This window comes from Aspergillus pseudonomiae (assembly GCF_009193645.1).
Source record: "Aspergillus pseudonomiae strain CBS 119388 unplaced genomic scaffold BDV37scaffold_124, whole genome shotgun sequence".
Taxonomy (NCBI): domain Eukaryota; kingdom Fungi; phylum Ascomycota; class Eurotiomycetes; order Eurotiales; family Aspergillaceae; genus Aspergillus; species Aspergillus pseudonomiae.
Window position 1 is genome coordinate 62244 of NW_022476116.1, and position 19178 is coordinate 81421.

The 19178-nt window shown below is 47.6% G+C and overlaps 6 protein-coding genes across 6 annotated transcripts; 4 read left to right on the forward strand and 2 right to left on the reverse strand.

Moving 5' to 3' along the window:
• The first annotated feature begins 3004 nt into the window (after positions 1–3004).
• Positions 3005–4404, forward strand: BDV37DRAFT_263651 (DNA-directed RNA polymerase core subunit RPC19). The gene is made up of 4 exons (XM_032083590.1): positions 3005–3623; positions 3699–3790; positions 3885–3961; positions 4039–4404. The coding sequence occupies exons 1-4, from the start codon at positions 3498–3500 to the stop codon at positions 4170–4172; spliced, it is 429 nt and encodes a 142-aa protein (XP_031935627.1). The 5' UTR covers positions 3005–3497; the 3' UTR covers positions 4173–4404.
• A 26-nt stretch (positions 4405–4430) lies between these two features.
• Positions 4431–5672, reverse strand: BDV37DRAFT_263655 (putative NADH-ubiquinone oxidoreductase B14 subunit). Its single transcript, XM_032083591.1, has 4 exons — positions 5416–5672; positions 5251–5312; positions 4932–5078; positions 4431–4806 (listed from the first exon to the last, which is right to left on the reverse strand). Exons 1-4 carry the CDS (start codon positions 5456–5458, stop codon positions 4687–4689), a joined length of 372 nt encoding a protein of 123 aa, XP_031935628.1. The 5' UTR covers positions 5459–5672; the 3' UTR covers positions 4431–4686.
• A 14-nt stretch (positions 5673–5686) lies between these two features.
• Positions 5687–6739, forward strand: loc1. Its single transcript, XM_032090478.1, has 3 exons — positions 5687–6217; positions 6279–6428; positions 6504–6739. The coding sequence occupies exons 1-3, from the start codon at positions 5939–5941 to the stop codon at positions 6645–6647; spliced, it is 573 nt and encodes a 190-aa protein (XP_031935629.1). The 5' UTR covers positions 5687–5938; the 3' UTR covers positions 6648–6739.
• Positions 6740–8484: 1745 nt separating this feature from the next.
• BDV37DRAFT_276239 (uncharacterized protein) lies at positions 8485–14503 on the forward strand (the record flags this gene model as incomplete). The annotated part of the gene is made up of 9 exons (XM_032085530.1): positions 8485–8581; positions 9546–10779; positions 11076–11108; positions 11384–12458; positions 12529–12639; positions 12698–12715; positions 12781–12896; positions 12948–13600; positions 13662–14503. 9 exons carry the CDS (start codon positions 8485–8487, stop codon positions 14501–14503), a joined length of 4179 nt encoding a protein of 1392 aa, XP_031935630.1.
• Positions 14504–14587: 84 nt separating this feature from the next.
• BDV37DRAFT_291136 (uncharacterized protein) lies at positions 14588–16430 on the reverse strand (the record flags this gene model as incomplete). The annotated part of the gene is made up of 4 exons (XM_032088872.1): positions 14588–15452; positions 15493–15641; positions 15727–16327; positions 16392–16430. The coding sequence occupies 4 exons, from the start codon at positions 16428–16430 to the stop codon at positions 15138–15140; spliced, it is 1104 nt and encodes a 367-aa protein (XP_031935631.1). The 3' UTR covers positions 14588–15137.
• Positions 16431–17215: 785 nt separating this feature from the next.
• Positions 17216–18849, forward strand: BDV37DRAFT_288656 (Hsp70 family protein; the record flags this gene model as incomplete). Its single annotated transcript, XM_032088304.1, has 4 exons — positions 17216–18273; positions 18323–18383; positions 18435–18582; positions 18650–18849. 4 exons carry the CDS (start codon positions 17216–17218, stop codon positions 18847–18849), a joined length of 1467 nt encoding a protein of 488 aa, XP_031935632.1.
• Positions 18850–19178: the final 329 nt, after the last annotated feature.

The window sequence follows — 19178 nt, forward strand, 5'->3', positions numbered from 1 at the left end:
AGGGGAAAAAAATTTTTTTTTTGTCTCCGTCAGCCTTCTCCCATACCAGTCATCAATGACCTGGCCTGCCTCGTCATCACATACATGTCTCCTCAGATCCTCAACAAATGGACCATGATCGTCCCTGAATTAACCTCCGATCACTCCGTATTTGTCCCCATCACCCAAAGATTACAATGGGATCGGCTTGCCTATCCTTGGGTTGACAGCGAGTCTAGTTAAGGGCCTGAGCGGCTGCAAAGTATCTAAATTAGACGTTCAGGGCTGTCATTATTAATTGACTATCCTTTTTTACTTTTTTCTTTCTTTCTCTTTTTTTTTGGTCTTTCTGTTTTCCCATTCAGCTTTGTTCCATGGTAACGGTCATCTACTCAAGACCATGTTTGAAATTAGCTCAACCCTCATTTCACCGTCAAAGTTCCCTAAACCTAAAAGTATGAAGAAGGGTTTGGTTGATCACAGTACTACTATATCCCCGCTATACTGAATTTCAAGGCCGGTACCGATAGGGATGATCTGACTGTATCGACTTCATCGCCCCCAGCCCCAGTAAGCTATGTGGCTATTCCACTGTGAAACTACCTTATCAGCCCAACTCTGGAGCCGAAAGCGATGGGGGAATCTACCTCTGACATTTATCCCTTAGCGATCCAAGTCACGAGGTAGCGATATTAGCCGATGCATGGTGAGAAACCGCCAAGCCAAGGAAAAATGAGAGTCTTTTGGAGGGTCTAGATAATAGCTGGTTAGCTATTACCTCGTGGTGCCTTTTCGATCAGAGCTTATTCCCGCAAGAGTAAATACAGACCGCTCCTACTAAGGAGCCAGAATTGCATCGATCCCTGCGTTGGTTGCAGCACCAATTCCTAACTCGTGGATTAAACCCTGTCGAGGAGGTGGATTCGAGAAGTTAGTTTGCAGTAGTTGAGGAGCTGTGCCCCGGGGGGGCACAGAGTTCGTATGTGGTATGGATTATGGAGTCCTCATGTCGCAGCAGGAGCTGTTCTCCGTACAATGAATTGTTTTACTAACACTCTTCGGTACAGGTACAGCTACATGCAGATGAATGTATGCACAAGCTTGTGGTCGAACTGTATTGACATGGACCCTGTGCCACGGAGCAGCACCGTGTATTGCTCAACATGGAAACCCGATCGCCTATCTTAATAGTACTTTATCTCGAGCACGATTACCGTATCATGGCGTTCCCGGGGAGAAGAAAAATTGGGACACCGGGGAATTCTCCTGCCAGCGGGTTTGTTTTTTTTTGAGTAGTCATCTCAAAGACCTCAAAAAAGAGTAATACTATTATACGCGATCAATTTAATTGTGCAATTATTTATTATAATATCAGAATTCTGACTGATGAAGATGGGTTCTTTTGGTATTGAGCCATGAAACTAGTTCGCCTGTACTTCGTAAGTAAAAGTCACCCTGGCGGACCCACGTGTCTTCCTTGCAAATTAGATTTAAGGAACGAGCTGCCAGCCATTTCACGAACCACTAGTTTATGGGTCTTCCAATTTTCTGCCTTCCCGAGTCTCCAGAAATTATTGTTTTACTATGGTACTTCCGGAGTAGCTTCCGTGGATGTGCCCGTCGGGTCCAGATCAACTCTGACTTGGCCCTCTCGCTATGGTTTCCAGGTTCATGACATGAACACGTTGACTCGATACACAAATCCTGCTACTTGCATACATGTTATACCCGATACCACCTACTATCTTTTCCTTGATTTGACGTCGCTTTGGAACTTTCAAGTGAAAAGATGGAAGATTGCAATGACGTGGAGAATTTAATTCTGTTTTAATTCTGTTACAGGAACCTCGCCAACCAGCCCGATATTTGTTCTCTCAACAAATCTATCGGATATTTCATTTAACATCACGCACTCGTTTTATTACTTGACTAGGTTCAGGAGAACGAATGGACCCCGAAGCTGAATCCCTGAGTTAAGGTGGTTCGTCCTCATCCCTCGGAGTATACTCCGTCCTACGTATACTATTACGCACTCCATGAGATTTGCGATAGATAGAAACGGCAATCTTGTTTCTGCACGGACTGTTCATCGTTTGTTAATATTATCTCCCATGTGGACTGGAAGGTGGTCTTTGCGTCAAGCGAGATGGCCCTCGGTCGATCGCAATAAACTCCTAGGTTCGTGGGAGCTGCCTAGAATTAGATGTCTATCCACCATCTCCCTCCTCCTTTTATGCTATATGGGATAGCTCCTTACGGGGTGCATCGTCCGTTTGGTATGTCTTATTTTAATCTCAACGTTTCGGATTCTTTCCTCGACCGAAGTTTATGGTAGAACCCACTGAGGATCGCTAGGTGGGCTTTCCAACGAGTGGTTCGATATTGTGTACTCCATCCAATCCACATACACCTTAGAAATGAGGTCCTCGAAAGTTTTCATTTCGATCGATTCTTTATGGACGATCCGAGCTATTTTTAGGGTATGGACAGTAAGTAGTACCTGTTCAGGAAATTGCAATACTCCCCGACCCGTGGTGACAAAGAACCGCCCAGATGAATCCTGAATGCTATATGACGGACCTTAACCGCGGTTCAGGAGCACATATACCAAGACGCTTAAGGGTGGCTGGGAAATTATGCGTAGATCGGGGCGTCTGTCGACATCGTAATTCTCTCCCAGGTTTAGAGTTCGACTTTAGTCCTACTACCTACTATAATAAACTCCCAGGTCTGGTCAGATAAGGGCCTCCTTCGTCCTGAGTCCTTTAAGTAAATATGAAAGATCGCCGCTATAGCTTCAAGATGCTACGAGCAGCGGCACCGAAAGGCCGGTCGTCGTTCTACCCCAAATAGGCATCTGTATCTGGTAGCTGAGACTGAACCAGACTGCCAAGAGGGTTTTCACATCGTACACTCGGTTCTGAGTAACCTATTGGTATGCAAAACAAATAACTAGACTGTAGACCATGGCGGCAGAGACGATATGCCTACATGAAGGGTTCCAATAGCAAACACAATGGCTGTGGGGGGAATCTGCAAGTGGGACAACGTCTGACTGCTTTCTACGGATCAGCTGACATTTTTCACAGTAAAATTGTTGAACAGAAATCCATTCATGTTCGTTGTTGAATCTCTAAGGATGATTTTGCCAAGAATAAAAAACCTCCGACCCCGAAGGCGGTCAATCCCTCTATCGATAACCGTTTTTCGCTTTTTTTCCCGCTTTGCGACGGACTCGGCATCAATTCTGATAGCTTCACAATTGAGGGACCGCAACCAAGAATATATCGCAAGGCACTTAGAGAGGAGCAAACAGGTCATTTCAAAATCCTGCCACTTCCCGAGAACGTGCATTACAAGCCCCTACCCGGTACCGTGCTCAACGCAATTACCTGAGCATCTCGTTCCAAGAAATCCCATTCTACCTTGTCGCCAGCAAATCCGAAGTTGACCTCACAACTTCTTCTCGAGTGTCACTGCACCCCTCCGCCCGTGCAACCCTACGTACGATATCCACCATGCCTGCCTCCGTGCACTCCCAAGACCAGGACCAGTCCATGCTGGACGCCACCGCCGCGGCGCCTCAAGAACAAGAACAGCAGGTCGAGCAAGAAGAGGTGTTGGAGGAAAAGCGAATCACTGTCGTTCGTCTCTCCCTCGACATTTGAATTTCGCCTAAATAAAGCGAAGATGTCCGTTGCTAATTCATAACATGACAGCTTCCCGGAGCCACCGAGACAGCAGCCTCTTTCCAGTTTGACGGCGAGGGTCATACATTGGGCAATGCGCTACGATATGCCATCATGAAGAAGTATGTGCCGCTGTTCATTTATTTCTGTCGTTGACGTTGTTCTTGGTTGTTGTGCTGGTTTGTATATATGGCATTTGCTGACAGCTTGGAACAGTCCTCAGGTTGAATTCTGTGGATATACTATTCCCCATCCTTCGGAGACGAAGATGAACCTGCGTATTCAGACTTATGGTATGTTCGACTGTCCTCTTTTCCGTGGATTGCGGCCTTGCTCGTCTCTTCTCGACAAAGCTAACCTTGGAATCCAGACACAACGAATGCAGTGGAAGCACTGGAGAAGGGCTTGGATTCCCTGATGGACTTGTGTGATGTTGTTACGGACAAGTTCACCGCCTCTCGTGATGCCTTCAATGCCTCCGAGGCTGATAAAATGAGCTCTTGAATCTCTTAACCATTTTCTGACTTGCATTTACTTTTGATTTGTTCGGTCTGGGGTGTTTGTCTGGCGTTGTGTACACTTAGATAAAAGTTTTGCCGTTGGGTTCAGCATTATTCATGCCCTTTCGGCAACTCAGCCATTGTTATTATAGACTATTGATATCATACGCTATGTATCAAGAACATATGGGTTTGGTGACATGCTCACCCGATGTAGGGCTTTTTTTGGATAACATAGTATATACAAATTGCGGATACCCGTAATGGGGTGGACCTTAGCTAGTAGAATCCAATATTGTCGACATGTATCTTCTCAAATTTGTTAGGCTATTGGAACTTGTAAGAATGGGGTACCGTCACACTTAATTGTACCACACTTACACTACATCTATCAAAGACCGGTGAACTTGACAAATCCGACGTTAGCTACTCAGACAATATTTACATAACACTCTATCGGTGCAATCCCCGAACCAAGGTAGAAATCTCAATGCAAAGGTACTCAAGAACAGTTCAATTCAATTGCGGCCTTCCAAGAAGCCCGAGATGAAGTTAGGAGGTAGGCGGGCACCGGGGTCTTCCTCTGGACGGAAGTACTTCATCACATGAGAAAGCTGCTTCCAGTAGTTAAGAGTTTCCTAGAGCGTAAGAAAGAAGCATCAGTATACTTGATGCCCATTGAGAAGGTCATGATTGCAACGGGCCAAGCGCAACCGTGCACTCGGAACCACCGCATCTCGGCAAAGACCGAACTGGAACTAACCTGGAACTCAGAGTGGCTCTGGAACAGCAGGACATCGACAGCACCGAGCTGCTTCACGTAGCGGTGCTTCTCGAACTCCTGGCGGACCTTGGTGCGGATGGCGGATACGGGCATGTTCAGGGAGTACATGGTCTGGATCTCGGGGGACTGTTCGGTTCAATGGGTTCCATGTTAGTTTCTTTTTTTCGCACTTGAGGATAATGACGCGGTACGATCCTAGGTCGAGCGACTGGGTTCGTCTGTGATATCGACCGTCGTGAACCCTCCACGACTACCCACGCCAGAACACCAGCAAGAACAAGAATTGGGGCTTACTGACCGCTCTAAGCCATTCTCTGTAGGACTTGAGGACACGGGCCCTGGCGTCGGTCCAGTTGACAGCTGTTGGAGGCGAGGTGGTTAGCTTTGCATTTTCGTCCATTGACATCGCGGCAATTTCTAAAGGTCGGACCGGCTCGGTCTGCTGGGAGCAAGGTGGACGTACAGGAGCGCGTGCGCTGCGCGAGATAGGTGGGATTGATGGTCATGTTGAAAATATGTGAGTCTGCAACCCCAAGCCGGGCACTCAACAATGGCACACTAGGAGGGGGAAGAGGGGAGAGACGCTGGGAAAGAGGGTCGACGTTCCTTTCGGGCTTGGGTTAGCGTGACGATGAGATGGGATGGTGGAGGTCGGATCATGCTCTTGGCGGGATCCTTTCACCGCCTGCCTGTTTCAAAAAATTTCTGCGCCGTTCTCTCTTTGCGAAACGGGGCTTTGGTCTTGGATTCTTTCATTTCGTTTTTTTACTTCGTTTTTTTGCTTTTTCCCATTGAGACTGTTGATTCTTATATCTCTGGTGTGGTAGTCTAATTCTATTGTTGTCGATCCAACGTTGTGCAATTTATCGTCCTATCTCACTTGTGGCGTGACTTGGTCGAGAGTCTTTCTTCATCGCCGAGTCTCTTTTTGAATCCCCACGTGCATGCGATAAACCTCATAGATACTACCGAAAATCAACAAGAAAATGGCAGCAAAACCGGGCTCGGCCAAGTCCTCGGGCAAGGACTCGAATAAGAGCAAGCCTCTTTCTTCGGCATCGAAAGTGAGCAAGAAAGCCGTCAAGCGCCCGCCGCCAAAGGAAGTTAAGTCGAAGGCGCGCACCGAATCCAGCCAGCTGAAGAAGACAAAGAAGAGAGAGTATACGGAGGAGGAATTGGACCTGCCGAAGTTGAATGCAATCACGCCTGTTGGAGTGGTGAAGCCTAAAGGGAAGAAGAAGGGAAAGGTTTTTGTTGACGACCAGGTATGTCTACGGGTGGTATGGTTCCTCGCCTATATACCTCGTTGCTAATGCGCTTTCCCAGGAGGGAATGGCTACCATTCTTGCTATGGTCAATGCCGAGAAGGAAGGGCAGATTGAGTCCAAGTTGCAGAAGGCCCGTCAGCTAGAGGAGATCCGAGAAGCGAAGAGAAAGGAAGCCGAGGCTAGACAGGCCCAGAAGAAGAATAAATTGGTGCGTCATATTACTCCGAAGATGTGTTTTCTTCTCCAGGGAGGTCATAAGATACTAACGAGGATCGGCGAACAGGAGGAGACCAAGGCAGCGATTCGTCAAAAGCGCAAGCGCAGGGGTGATAGCAATGAAGACACGAAAACTGATACTACAGCAGCTCATACCAATGGGTCGTCTTCGAAGTCTAAAGGGAAGAGGAAAAGTGTTTCATTTGCTTGAGATTTTCTGTACAAAAGTATTTCTGTCTATACCAAGTCTATGTATCTAGATGGGGTTTGGCGTTTCCACCGGTCTATGTTCTGACATGAATGGCAACTCATGACAATCTTCTTGCTTCATAACTCACACCCGAGCGACGGCTTCGGTCATTGTAAACTGCGATTGAACGATTGCTTCCTACGCTTAGTTCAAAAGGGTAGACGGGAATTCCAGTTTGCGACGCATGGGATGAAACTCCGGTTTGGGTGTTACATCGAGATTGCTCGTATGGTTGACAACGTGGCCTGGAGCCTTCTCGGGGTTCTCGACCAAGAATGGAGTTTCAAGGTCGACTTCCTTGGCCATGAGATTTAAGAAATTGGTCACCTGTTCAATGTGTTAGGCGTGGAAGAGCAGCAGTAATGGTAGGCAACAACTTACTGGCTTCACAAACCATCTGCTGCCTCCAAGTTCAAACCAGCCAAGATGCCCACCCCAGGACGTCGTCATCATAACACCATAAGGGGTTTGCCCAATTTCCTGGAAAGGAAGTGATTTGACGGTAGCAATCTGTTGCTCGTCAGCGCATGAGTAGTCAAATCCAGCGTGTCGAACTCACGGGGTCATCTTCAGCTTGGACAGCAAAAAAAGGTATCTTAATAGCAAGCAGCGAATCAACGGACGAAGCATCACGATAGTAGGCACCCTCTGTTGGGTAACCCCATGACGCACATTGCAAAGCCCTAATACCAATTGACAGGTCAGGAATCACCTCAAGATAATATCATATAGCGTGGCCGCTCACCGGTCAAACTCATGCAAGTATGTAGTACTCCGAACCGCATCAATATCAACTCGAGGATTCTTGGAGACCTCCTCTACGTGCCTAATGGCATTGGCTGTTAGTCGACCAGCAGTAAGTCCGGGTGTACGGAGGACAGCCTACTGTTCAAAAAGTCGTTTCATGTTTGATCCCATCACCTTACTGTAGACCTCGAGTCCTATCCAGCTGCTTTGCAAAGTCACGGAGCTTACTTCTAGGTTCCAAGGGCTTGCGCAAAGTACCGCGGCTTTCAACTGGCAAGCTTCACCTTCTTCGCCCAAATACTGTACAAGTCCAGTCCATCAGGATACAACCAGCAACCTACGCCAGAGATGACTTACATTGGTGAGGATATTTGCGCCGAGGGAGAACCCGATCCCAAACAATGGCCGGTTCGGGAATGTCTTCCGCAGCCATTTGACAGCTTGGCGGACATCCCACGTGGCACGGGCATTATACAGCACGCTGCTGGTTATCTTGGTTTGAGCACATCCCCTAGAATTGATAACACACGCTTCCCATCCTCCATCAGCAATGAGAGGTGCCACGACATGGCGCAGGTAAATCTCATGAGAGCCACCACTCAGGCCATGGAGAATAACAAGCATGGGTTTCGTATCATCTGAAGGAAGCGCTTCGAATTCATCTGCTGCGAAGAACGCTGTCCTTTCCGGCAAACCCGATGGCTGCGTGTATTTTCTCTCCTGATCCGTCAGTTGACTATCTTTGGGAGCTTCGAATGGATCAACGACGAAATCCACCGCGAAATGCCCGCTGAACATTGGGTTATCGGCTTCGAACATCCAGCGCTTGTAGTATACAGGAACGTCATCAAATTTCACCGTGGTCCAGGCCGTTTGGAGATGGCCGTTGAATAAAAACGGGTTGAGCGGACATGTCTCTGGTGTGGCGGTACGACAGAGATCCGTCAATGTAATCTGTTGTTTAGTTCCTTTCCCGACTTTCTTCAGAATTAAGTTATTGTCTTTTGCGTGGAAGAATGAAACACGGCCACTCGGACGCAACCATGATAGCATGCCCATTACGAGCAATCCCGACAGTAGAATCGGCACCGAAAAGGAGGTCAAGAGAGTAGTAGCAGAGGTCTCAGCAGAGGCCATACGGGCTAAGAGTAAGGAGATTTATCACAACCGACCACGCTTGTAAATAAATTAATATCAGTGGGAAACGGAGAGAAAGAAAAGAACAAAAAGATAAAGGAAATGAAAATGGAAAAAAATGAAAAATTAATGAGATGTCGGACCCTTCCAATAATAATTGTTCCAATTATATTTATTCCCAACAAGTTCTTTTGCGCCGTGATTCATGTGCCTCGGCATCATTGCCCGATATGGGAATGTATGACATAAGCACCTTATCTTGAGACCAGTGACCGTGCTATGCCTTCTTGGGTATCGCCTGGTGTTGATCAGTCAGCCTCCAGATGACTCAGCACGTGATGTACGTCATGGACATCACGAGGCGCCAAAGAGGATTGTCAGTTGACAAGAGTCATGGCGGCGTTTGTATCTCTTTCCTGGTCAGGCTAGCTGGGTCGCAAACACTCTTAAGTTCAAATCCCCTGTCTGCAATCAAGGACATTCCGGAAGCTAGGAATCGAGAGATGTGTGCAATTCTTTTTGCGGTTACCAGCTTGGATGCCGGATGCGGAAACCAACTATAGAATGGAACATGGCATCATAGACCTCTTCAACTTTAGCACCCACTTTGTAAAAATTTTCTGGCAGGAATTCTGATACAATACCAGTCAGCAGGCTCTCCTGTTGAGCTTCCACTTTACTTGCACTAAATCAGTCAATACGGAATCGGTATGTAATTCTTATATCAGTCATTACACTGTGACCCTGCCGCGTGCGCCGTTTGCGTGCGAACCGAGAGCATTCGTGTGGACTACTTCAAGGTCAAAGGTTCTTCCTTCTACACACACATACTCTCTCTCTCTTCCTCTTTCTCGTAGAGTCACCTCTTTGTCACGCGGTACGCTCCAAGTCCTCTTATTATACGCCATGAGACTCCAGCTACAGCAAGAGACGACTTGGCTTCCATCTCACCTATGACTCTCTGTCAATCCCTAGATACATACCCCCATACAAAACCCTCAAAAATCCGAGAACAACTCAAGAAGGCCCTAGTTCTCGGTACAGCCTATGGTCAAGATTCACGGTTTTCCATCGATATGGCATATGGTCTTCGTCGTGCTGGGAAAAGACTAAAAACTCTCACAAAGATGCATCTCTGGTCACGAAGTCCAGACAGGTCAAATCCTGACTCCAGGAAACGCTGTTACCTCCTCGAATTGCCCACTGAGCTACTGTTGGAGATCATTTCTCATCTACCAGTGCTGGCAGAAGCCTCTCTGGCATTGACGTCTAAACGTCTGTTTGCAATATCCGGTGCAATCCTGGACTCCAAGTCACTGCATTTCAATCGGGATTTCGCACCACTTTTCCATCATTACCGAAATGGGCACAACTTCGTTACTAGTCGGTGGCAATTCGTTAAAGTGTTAGAAAACAACACATGGCGAGCTTGTTCGAAATGCTTGAAGCTACATCCACGAACTTTGTTCTCCGCACGAGAACTCAAACGAAAACCCGAGGAACGAACTTGTGAACTAGGAAATCTCGCAGGCATAGTTGACCTGTGTCCATGCAAGAAGCTAACGTTTCGAGATAAAATGGACCTCGTCGAACTCCTACTGATGCGACAGAAATCGATAACAGCCTTGACTGCACAGTTTGGGACGGGTATCCAGGAACGTTTCTGCTGGCATACCTGCACCGAAAATTATGGCTCTACAGAATTGAAGATTGAATTGTTTCCGGAGCTAGACGAGAATGGCCAGTTGAAGATAAAAACGGAGTATCAGCTATCGACGGGGTCAGGGCAGCTAGGGAAGGAAGAGTTTATCACACCTCGCTTTGGATGCGCACACCGATCTGTTGATCTCTGGCTCTCCAGCGTTTGTCAAACCACTATTTGCCGACTTTATGACAGTTTCTGCGCCTCCTGCCAGCGAATATCCGTTTGCAACTCCTGTAATTCTTCGTTGAAATGCCCTCGCAAACAACCTTGTCATGTTGACGAGAACTCCGGAAAAGCCACATATTTCTTTTGGACTGAGAGATGTCTTGGGGGGACATCCCCTGTTCCGGACCAAGCATGGGCCCTGCAGAGAATTCATCCGGCAGAGAATACGATCGATGTGGACAACTGCAGCGAGTTGTGTCCTTGGACCATCCGCGAACATCCTCTCAACGATCCCCCGTCTCTCGAAATGAACATTCTAGAGCCTGGTATGCAGAGCCAGTCAATGGATCAATTATATACATCGATTAATATGATCTAAGTGTATGGAACGCAAGGAGAGGAAGGTTGGGTGGACCATGTCTAGCAAAGGGAATGGTTCAGGTTTTGTATAAAGGCGCTATTTTGGGATTTGGTGCTGTTATATGACCCGACATTTTCTTTCCTTTGTTTGCTTCTTTGTCTTTACCGTGTAATTATTTCTTGTTGGTTTAACTCTTTATAAATACTAGTATATACTAGAGATCTAGAGATATACTTTGCACTTCTGTGGTGAATATATGTAAGCCTCTTGGGAGTGCTGATCCGGAATGGAGGGTAATTCACTCCCTGTTCGGCTAGTGTATATATGAGACTGACGAGTGTTTATCCGACATAAGACAGTTGTCCATGGAATAGGGTAATAGAGAAGAACCATGGATGTATGGTATGCGAAGTACGTCCTCTGCCCGAGAGACTAGGGCTTCTTTGTCTCGAAACTGACCGCCTTGGGGGTTTCTCCGAAGCCGACCTCAAAAGGGACAAGCGGATTTACTAGTAATATCGCGATCAAAACGCCCCCCAAAGGATATCATCAACTTCTACTTCTAAATGAACGAAAGCATAGACTCCAGGAAAAGCAGAGTGCAGCGATCACCACGAAGCATTATCTGCGTCCTGGGGCGATGAGCTATCCACCACCACCACCTCATAACGGCCAATATCCTTCGCAGTACCTGCAGCAGCCTCCTATTCAACCCCAGCAGACCATCCAGCCGCAGCAGCTACTGTATAATAATGCCCACCCGAACGTTTCGCCATATCAATATGGCAAGCCAGTCGTTTATCCTCAGGTCATGATCCCGGCGTATCCCGCCTATACACATCCGTATAATCAACAGCCACAACCACAACCACAACCACCGCCTCAACCTCAACCTCAACCGCCGCCGCCGCAACCACAACCACAACCGCAACCGCAACCGCAACCGCAACCGCAACAGCCGCAACAGCAATATGTAAACCCATCCGACTTGTTCAACACACCACCCCTCCCTTCGATATCACCCTCACAGTTTACCCAGAGGCCATCTCAATATGGTGGACAACCTGCGGCCTCTACCGCCGCAGCCAGTAGCCTCTCCGCAGCGCTCACCACCCCCGCCGCAACGCAACCAACGTACTACACAGCTGCCGGCCCAAACCAAGGGAACCAGGTCTATAGCAAGCTTCCACAGGCCACACCAAGTGCTACACCAAGTGCAACACCGAAACCTACCCCGAAGCCTACGCCGAAACCAACACCAAAGGTTACACCAAAGATGATGCCCAAGACTACCGCCGCGATTGCACCAAATCCCCCAACTGTTCGACCCACACCTGTTACCGCAACTCCCCCGGCACTATCACCCAGACCTGTCCCCCAAGTATTGATCCCAGCCCCTCCCCCAGAAATACAACAGAAATTACAACGGCCGCCGGCCAAGAAGCAAGCGCAGCGACAAGCTGGACAAATGGGCCCCCAAAAACCAGCAAAGCCTGCCATCGACTATCAGGTCCTGCTCCTGGCGATGGCAGATGAATATCTCAATGCGGCCCACAATAACGGAACCATGGTCGCCTTGCTGAAACAAGAATTGGAAGTGGAGGAATACTATAAGTTGGTCGCAACAGGTCTTGGTTGCTTGGAGGCGGTGTTGAAGGTTGGTGTGAACTTGCTTCGCTAATATCGATCTTGCCAGATTCCGACTAACTCTCTTTAAATCTTGTTAGAACTGGAGATTGCAACCCCGAGTCGAAGCGCTTGTGCGATTAAGGTATGCGCGCATTCTGTTCGAGGAGACGGACAACGATCTCGAAGCGGAGACCGCATTGAGCAAAGGCGTATGTCTAACACCTGTGAAATCACTATCAAGCCACGCTGCTAACATTCTACCGATAGATTGACTTGTGCGAGCGGGTGAGTCGCTTTGCGTTCAGCTCTGTATTCCGTTGTTGTGTCCCTGATTACTTACAACATCGCAGAACCGTATGCTGGACTTAAAATACAGCATGCAACATCTTTTGGCACGGATGCTACACAAGACAAACCCTAAGGCCTCAATGAAAGCTGTGGATGGAATGATCCAGGATGTAGAAGCGTGAGTGACTTTCAAACTCGCGGTGCACAGATCATATGCTGACTAGCGTAGATATCGCCACTCTGCCTGGGAGTATGCATTTCGTTTCCTCCGGGTATCCCTCTCGCTGTCTTCCTCAGGCCACCAAGACTCCGTTGCAGCTCTGCAACATCTCCACAAGATCGCTAATATGGCCAACCGCAATGGTGATAAGGCTGTTTCGGCCATGTCGGCCGTCATCGAGGCCCTTGCACACCTCCAACAGGGATCCGGCTTCGACTCCATTGAACAGGCTCAACGCGCCCTGGCGGTTGCTCGGAGTCACCAGCTTAATGATGAGCTTCGTCATATACCGCAGCTGACGACACTGGTGCAGATGGTCGATATTTGTTGCAGCCTTCTTGAATATGACATCAATCAATCTTCCCAGAAGCTGAAGAACCTACAAGACTTGATGGACGAGCGATTGAACGACCCCAACTGGCGTGCCGATGGATCGTTCTCCATACCTCTAAGCGGTAAATCAGCAGGACCATCGTCAATAGACACGGGAGACATTCTTCAGGTCCAGAATGGCACGTTGCTCTTGAGCTTTAATTGGCTACCTCAGCATGATCTTTATGCGCTTTGCTACTTCTTAAGTTCAATTACACTCAGCTGCAAGAACTCATACGATGGCCGTAAAGCCGAGAAATTCCTCCAGGAGGGGATACACATGATACAAGGCAAGCACCACGTCCACTTTGGGTGGTTTAACGCTAAATTGATGCTAACTTCGTCGTCCAGGGAGCTTCAAATCGCCACAGGACATCACCGAGTCAATGGTCAATGCGAATAGGCGGGTAGAATGGCGCAGGACGCTGTACTGCAACCTCCTCCTTCAACAAGTTTTCCTTGCCTGTGGCCGCACGGACTGGGACCTTGCCAGCAAAACGCTGAAGGACCTCCGACAGGAAGTCCAAGAGCTTGGCGAGTGTCTACCTGATACTGTCCAATGTCTGATGGAGTACGCTGCGGGTACCATTGCACAAGCAACTGGCGATCTGAAAGCTGCTCTCGATGCGTTTCAATCCCCTTTTCTTTCGTTATCTCCGTCGACGAGCAAAACAGCCCGCAATGACCCCCGGCGTGATATTGCACTTCTTGCAGCTCTCAATACCGTTCTCATACTACGTGATCCAGCTCATGCGTCTCATTTTCAGCTCCCCAACATTCTGGCAACTGTTGAGTCGTTTTGCAAGGGTAGCCCCAACAAATATATCCAGGCAGCTTACTATCTTGTATGCGCTACCGTACAGACCGAATCAACCATACAGACCAAGCAGTTCCTTCAGCAAGCTTTGCAGTCAGCCACAGCAATCAGCAATAGTCAGATTACTTGCATGACCCTAACGTTCATGAGTTGGAAGTATTTCCGTGGGGTTGTCGGTGAACAGGCCGAAAAGAGCGCACGAGCAGGTCGTGCAATGGCAAAGAAAGCCAACGATCGACTCTGGGTCAGTGTCACGGACGAGATGCTCGCTGAAACTCTGGAGAGGCAGGGAAAGAATGATGAAGCGAAAGGTGTCCGCGAGGAGGGCCATCGAGTAATGATGGGATTACCGTCAGCATTGAAAAAGCCCGCCTAGCTCCTGAATCTCGTTCTTCTTCTTTTTCTTGTGTTCTTTGTTATACAGGTGTGACTTTCTGGGTCTTTTATATGATACCCTTTAGGGTCTGAGGTGTATAGGGTATAACGGCGCAATGAAGACATAGTAGGCACCATTTCATATCTTTCTCCGTCATGTTGTAGACATGGTGTTCAAGGAATAGATTTTACGATTTTGACCAAACTGAATTCCTTGAGCTTCTGGTGAAGCAAGTGATTCATACCCTTTGAAGGCTGTTGTCTGTCAACTGTTATACACCGGCTCACACATTGCAGCCTTGACCAGACCATGATTGATGGAGGTCAGGTGCTTGTTAATCGGTTAGGTAGCAGTAGGCTCCTCTTCTTCTTTCCTTTCCACAGGCCATGCACAGCTCTATGGGAGTACACTAGCTACGCAAGTCGCTAGGAGTATACATATTCTTCTTGGCTTGTTTTAGCCTATCTTTAATGGGGCTCACGTCTTGATTCTGCGGTAATATGACAAGGAAGGAAAACAATGAAGCAATTGCCCATGAATGTGAAAACGTTCTCACGTTGTCCTTGACCCCCATCCAGAGCATAGTTCCCACTTGACATGCGGAAGGCGCAAGGCACAACATCAGAATCGCATATCACCCTTCTGTTTCCAGAGAATCAACCTCTGCCTTCAAGTCTGGAGGCAAACTCTCATATCCTTGGATCAAAACCACTGCCTTTTGAATCAGAATAAAGCTCTGCGTCGTGGGGTCCCACCGAAACAAGGCCGGATACACAACCAGAAGGAACACACCAATAGGTGCATCATCCTGCATACTCGCAAACCTCGCAGCCTGAGGATTGAGCGTCTGGTGAGTATGGGCATCCATGATTATAAAATCACTTAAATGGCTCTTGTCGATAATTATAGGTAGGGTCCCATCGGCACCTACATCTCGATACCGTTCCCACTGGTATTGTTCCGGCGAACAGTTCAATTTGTGGTAAGACCTGCTTCTCGAGTCTTCTAAACTTTTGGTCCCAATCAAACGTTTCCTCAAACCTGAAGTAACTGAAAAAGCCACGCAAATACTCCGACAATCCAGTGCAGTGTTGAATAACCCTATCCTTGTGCAGTTGAGTTGCAGTGTAAGCCCTCACTGTATCCGACCGCCAGAGATTAACGCTTTCAATATCTACGAAGATAAGTAATCGTCTGTATTCAATGATGGAGGGTGCACCAACCTTTTTTCGGTTCCAGCATCGACATCCCTTTATGAAGGTGTTCCATGAGTTCTTGATCCGCTGGTGGTGCGGCGAATACTCTAGGTCCGAGTACATATTCTCCAATAACACAGAAGCTAATCCATGTCAATATCTCAGTTTGTGCGTGATCAAATTGTAACTGAAACTTTCTCTGAAGGGCGAACATGTTCTCACAAATACCTTGGCGGTAGGTGGCATCATAAAAAGTTTCGGTGAAAGACTTGATATCAGGAAATCCTTCCACCCACTCGCTGAGGCTATAGCGGAATACCAGGAAATCCTCGGAAACAGTCGCATCACTGAGCTGGTAGTCAGGTATAGATCTAAATATTCGAGTTTGAAGATCAACCTCCAACTTCTGGATGCGTTGTTGTGCGTTCTCCAATTGCTGTTCCATCTGCTCAATCTTGTTCGCTTGCTGCGAGATGCGTTGGCTAACCAGGTCCACATCCTCATGGAGGGAGACTGCAGTTCGTTTCAATCTATCCAAAGCACTTCGTGCCGGGTGTTTGCTTCGGTTCGAGTCTCTCGAAGAGGTGGTGGTTGCTGGTACTTTGCCGGCTACAGAATCATTTTGATCCTAAAGGACGGTTTAGTATTTCGGAGAACTGGTGAAAGTCGTTGTGACCGAGAGGCATACATACGCTGCAGCCTTTGGTGATCGAGACACCATTTGCATTCATGTTACCTCTGTCGCAAGGAAAAGGAGTCGAGGGAGAAGGAAGGGAGGTAACAGCCAAAACGAAGCGGAATGTCTGAGATTAGTATGGAAAGCCCTGAAATTCTCAGTACTTGATGAGGGATGACTATGTCGACCTGAAGCAATACAGTGAATAAGCTATTTTACTAGTAATTGACTTATGAGCTAAGAGCGTGATCAGAGCAGGACGTGAATGTTGTTGTTTTAGCCTTACTACAATCTATGTTGTGCTTGACCACAACCCCCACAGGTCCATTCCTATTCACTTCTACCTGACTGACACAACATAGCAGCTTGACTTTTCTTTCTCTGTCGATTCGGCTCCTCTCCACCTCAACTTGTTGATATCTTACAGCTCACCCTGACCTTATTCTGACTTCAGTAAGCAACTACTGGAAAGAGAGACAGTCTACTGCACTTCGGTATACTTGTTTCTGCGTACAGATCCATTGAAAGCAGTGCTCTATTGAATGCGGCATGAAAGGTACCTCTACTGGAAATAAAATCGTTGTGGCTGTGGATTTTGGTACGACCTTCTCAGGTGTTGCGTGGGCCGCAGAGAGCAATGCAAGTCATTTTTTCCTCTACAAGTTGGCCTCGTACTGACAACTGTTCAAGCCCGAGAGACATCATGTTATCAATGAGTGGCCGCAGGGTTCTTATACTTCTCTCGGTGGGATGACAAGCGAGAAAGTGCCGACTGAGGTCGCATATGAGTACGGGGAATCTGGGCCGACTTGTTTGTGGGGATTCCAGATTTACGACAGCATGCCCCGTATTCAATGGATCAAGCTTGGATTTGCTGCTGATCAGAAGCTTGGTTTAGCCTCGCCCCTCTCCTTAAGCTACCATGACGCACGTCGAGTCCCTGAGCCATACCACTCTTCGTGTGAAGATGTGGCGACAGACTACCTCCGGTGTTTGCATAAGCATATCATCGAGACTTTGAAGTCTAAGATTGGCTCTTCATTCGACGGTATGAGCCTGGAGTTTGTTCTAACTGTTCCAGCAATGTTTCGATGTGCAGAGAATGCAGGCTTTGGTGAAAAAGGTACAATACGTCTAATCTCCGAGCCTGAAGCGGCTGCAATCCATGCGTTGAATGCATCTAATCCTCATGGATTAGACATTGGTGATACTGTCATTCTTTGTGATGCGGGTGGTGGTACGGTTGATCTTATAACATTTTCCATCGTTGAACGGGAGCCTCATCTGCGTCTTAAAGAAGAAGCTTCCGGAGATGGTTCACTCTGTGGCAGTACTTTCTTGAACAGGCTATTTGAAAATTTCCTGAAGAACCGATTATCCTCAATCCCGGGATGGGGCCGTGATACACTAGATGAAGCAATGCAACGCTTCGAGATGGTCATAAAGAGAGCTTTCTGTGGAGATGTAACCCAGGATTCTATGATACCTGTCCCCGGAATTGCAGATGACAGCGCGATCCATGTTCATCGAGGTCGACTCAGGGTAAGCGGACAGGAGATGGCTGACCTGTTTAAGCCCATTCTCGAAGAGGTTCATAAGCTTGTGGATACCCAAGTGAAGAGCTCGAAGAAAAGTGTGAAAGCACTATTCTTGGTTGGGGGATTTGGACAGAGTCCGTACCTTCGCAGGTATCTTCGTGATGCTCTTCCTCAAGACATAGAAGTACTGGCTCCAGTTGATGGGTGGACTGCAGTTGTTAGGGGCGCTTTGATGAAATCTCTTGGGGAGATATCTCCTTTCGCGGCGAAAGCCTCAGTTGATTCACGAGTAGCCAGAAAACACTATGGTGTCATCTACGACACAGAGTATAAGAGTGGTATCCATGACCGAAAGAAAAGGTATGTGCTGCCACAAGGGTCTACTTTACCTTCAAATTAACAAGGCTAGATACTGGAGTGATTTTCATGGGCATTATCGCATCAAAGTTATGAAATGGTTTATTCGGAAGGTGCGATAATATGTAAAATGCTGAGATAGTAGCCACTAACGGACTTTCCAGGGAGATGAGATCAAAGAAGCTGAACCAATTGAGACCTCCTGGTTCAGGCACCGACTGTGTAGCGATGGGAACTTTGACTCAATCTGCATCAACCTTTATGAGCTGGATACCCCTGTCGAAGAGGAACCCCCTAGGTACTATAATCGCCGTAAGTTTAATCTCAGAGATACTGGTGTGGAAACCGCAGTTTACATCTGCTAACTATTGTTTGTCAGGTATAAAGAAACTTGGGGTTCTAAATCCAGATCTTGATGCAATTGAAAAGGCCCGCATCCCAGTGCGTCTTGGTCATGATAAAGAAAAGTACTATGAAGTCCATTATCAAATACAGGCAACATATTTCTCTGCTCACTGTGAATATACCCTCTGGTATGAGGATAAGGAGCATGGAACCGTGCGGTTCGACTACGCTTGATAAATTCTCTCTCTATTTCCTGGCTATGTTACTGCTTTGAAACAGCGCCAAAAGCTTCATATTATGATTTGCATGTCTAATGGAGACATCCCGAAAGAGAAGAGAGAGAGGGGGAAGAAGCAGAGATGGGATGGGGCTTCCTCTAATCCAGGCTTTCTATCATCGATAGGTCACCGCGATATGCAGGGTTCAATCGAGTTCGTTGGTTAGGATTCTATTCGTGAAAACGTGTCGATAACTTCCCAGGGCAATTTCGTTCTCACCTCTTTTTCATGTTTTGGTGGGGGGTTAGTTTCGTTCTCTGCTATTTTATTTCTCAGTACCATCTT

Coding starts and splice junctions, on each gene's coding strand:
- loc1 (XM_032090478.1), top strand. CDS start 5,939: ATGGCAGCAAAACCGGGCTCGGCCAAGTCCTCGGGCAAGGACTCGAAT. Junction 6,218..6,278: donor AGGTTTTTGTTGACGACCAG/GTATGTCTACGG, acceptor GCGCTTTCCCAG/GAGGGAATGGCTACCATTCT. Junction 6,429..6,503: donor CCCAGAAGAAGAATAAATTG/GTGCGTCATATT, acceptor ATCGGCGAACAG/GAGGAGACCAAGGCAGCGAT.
- BDV37DRAFT_263651 (XM_032083590.1), top strand. CDS start 3,498: ATGCCTGCCTCCGTGCACTCCCAAGACCAGGACCAGTCCATGCTGGAC. Junction 3,624..3,698: donor AGGAAAAGCGAATCACTGTC/GTTCGTCTCTCC, acceptor ATAACATGACAG/CTTCCCGGAGCCACCGAGAC. Junction 3,791..3,884: donor CGATATGCCATCATGAAGAA/GTATGTGCCGCT, acceptor AGCTTGGAACAG/TCCTCAGGTTGAATTCTGTG.
- BDV37DRAFT_263655 (XM_032083591.1), bottom strand. CDS start 5,458: ATGACCATCAATCCCACCTATCTCGCGCAGCGCACGCGCTCCT. Junction 5,313..5,415: donor CGCGCAGCGCACGCGCTCCT/GTACGTCCACCT, acceptor CGCCTCCAACAG/CTGTCAACTGGACCGACGCC. Junction 5,079..5,250: donor ACAGAGAATGGCTTAGAGCG/GTCAGTAAGCCC, acceptor TGAACCGAACAG/TCCCCCGAGATCCAGACCAT.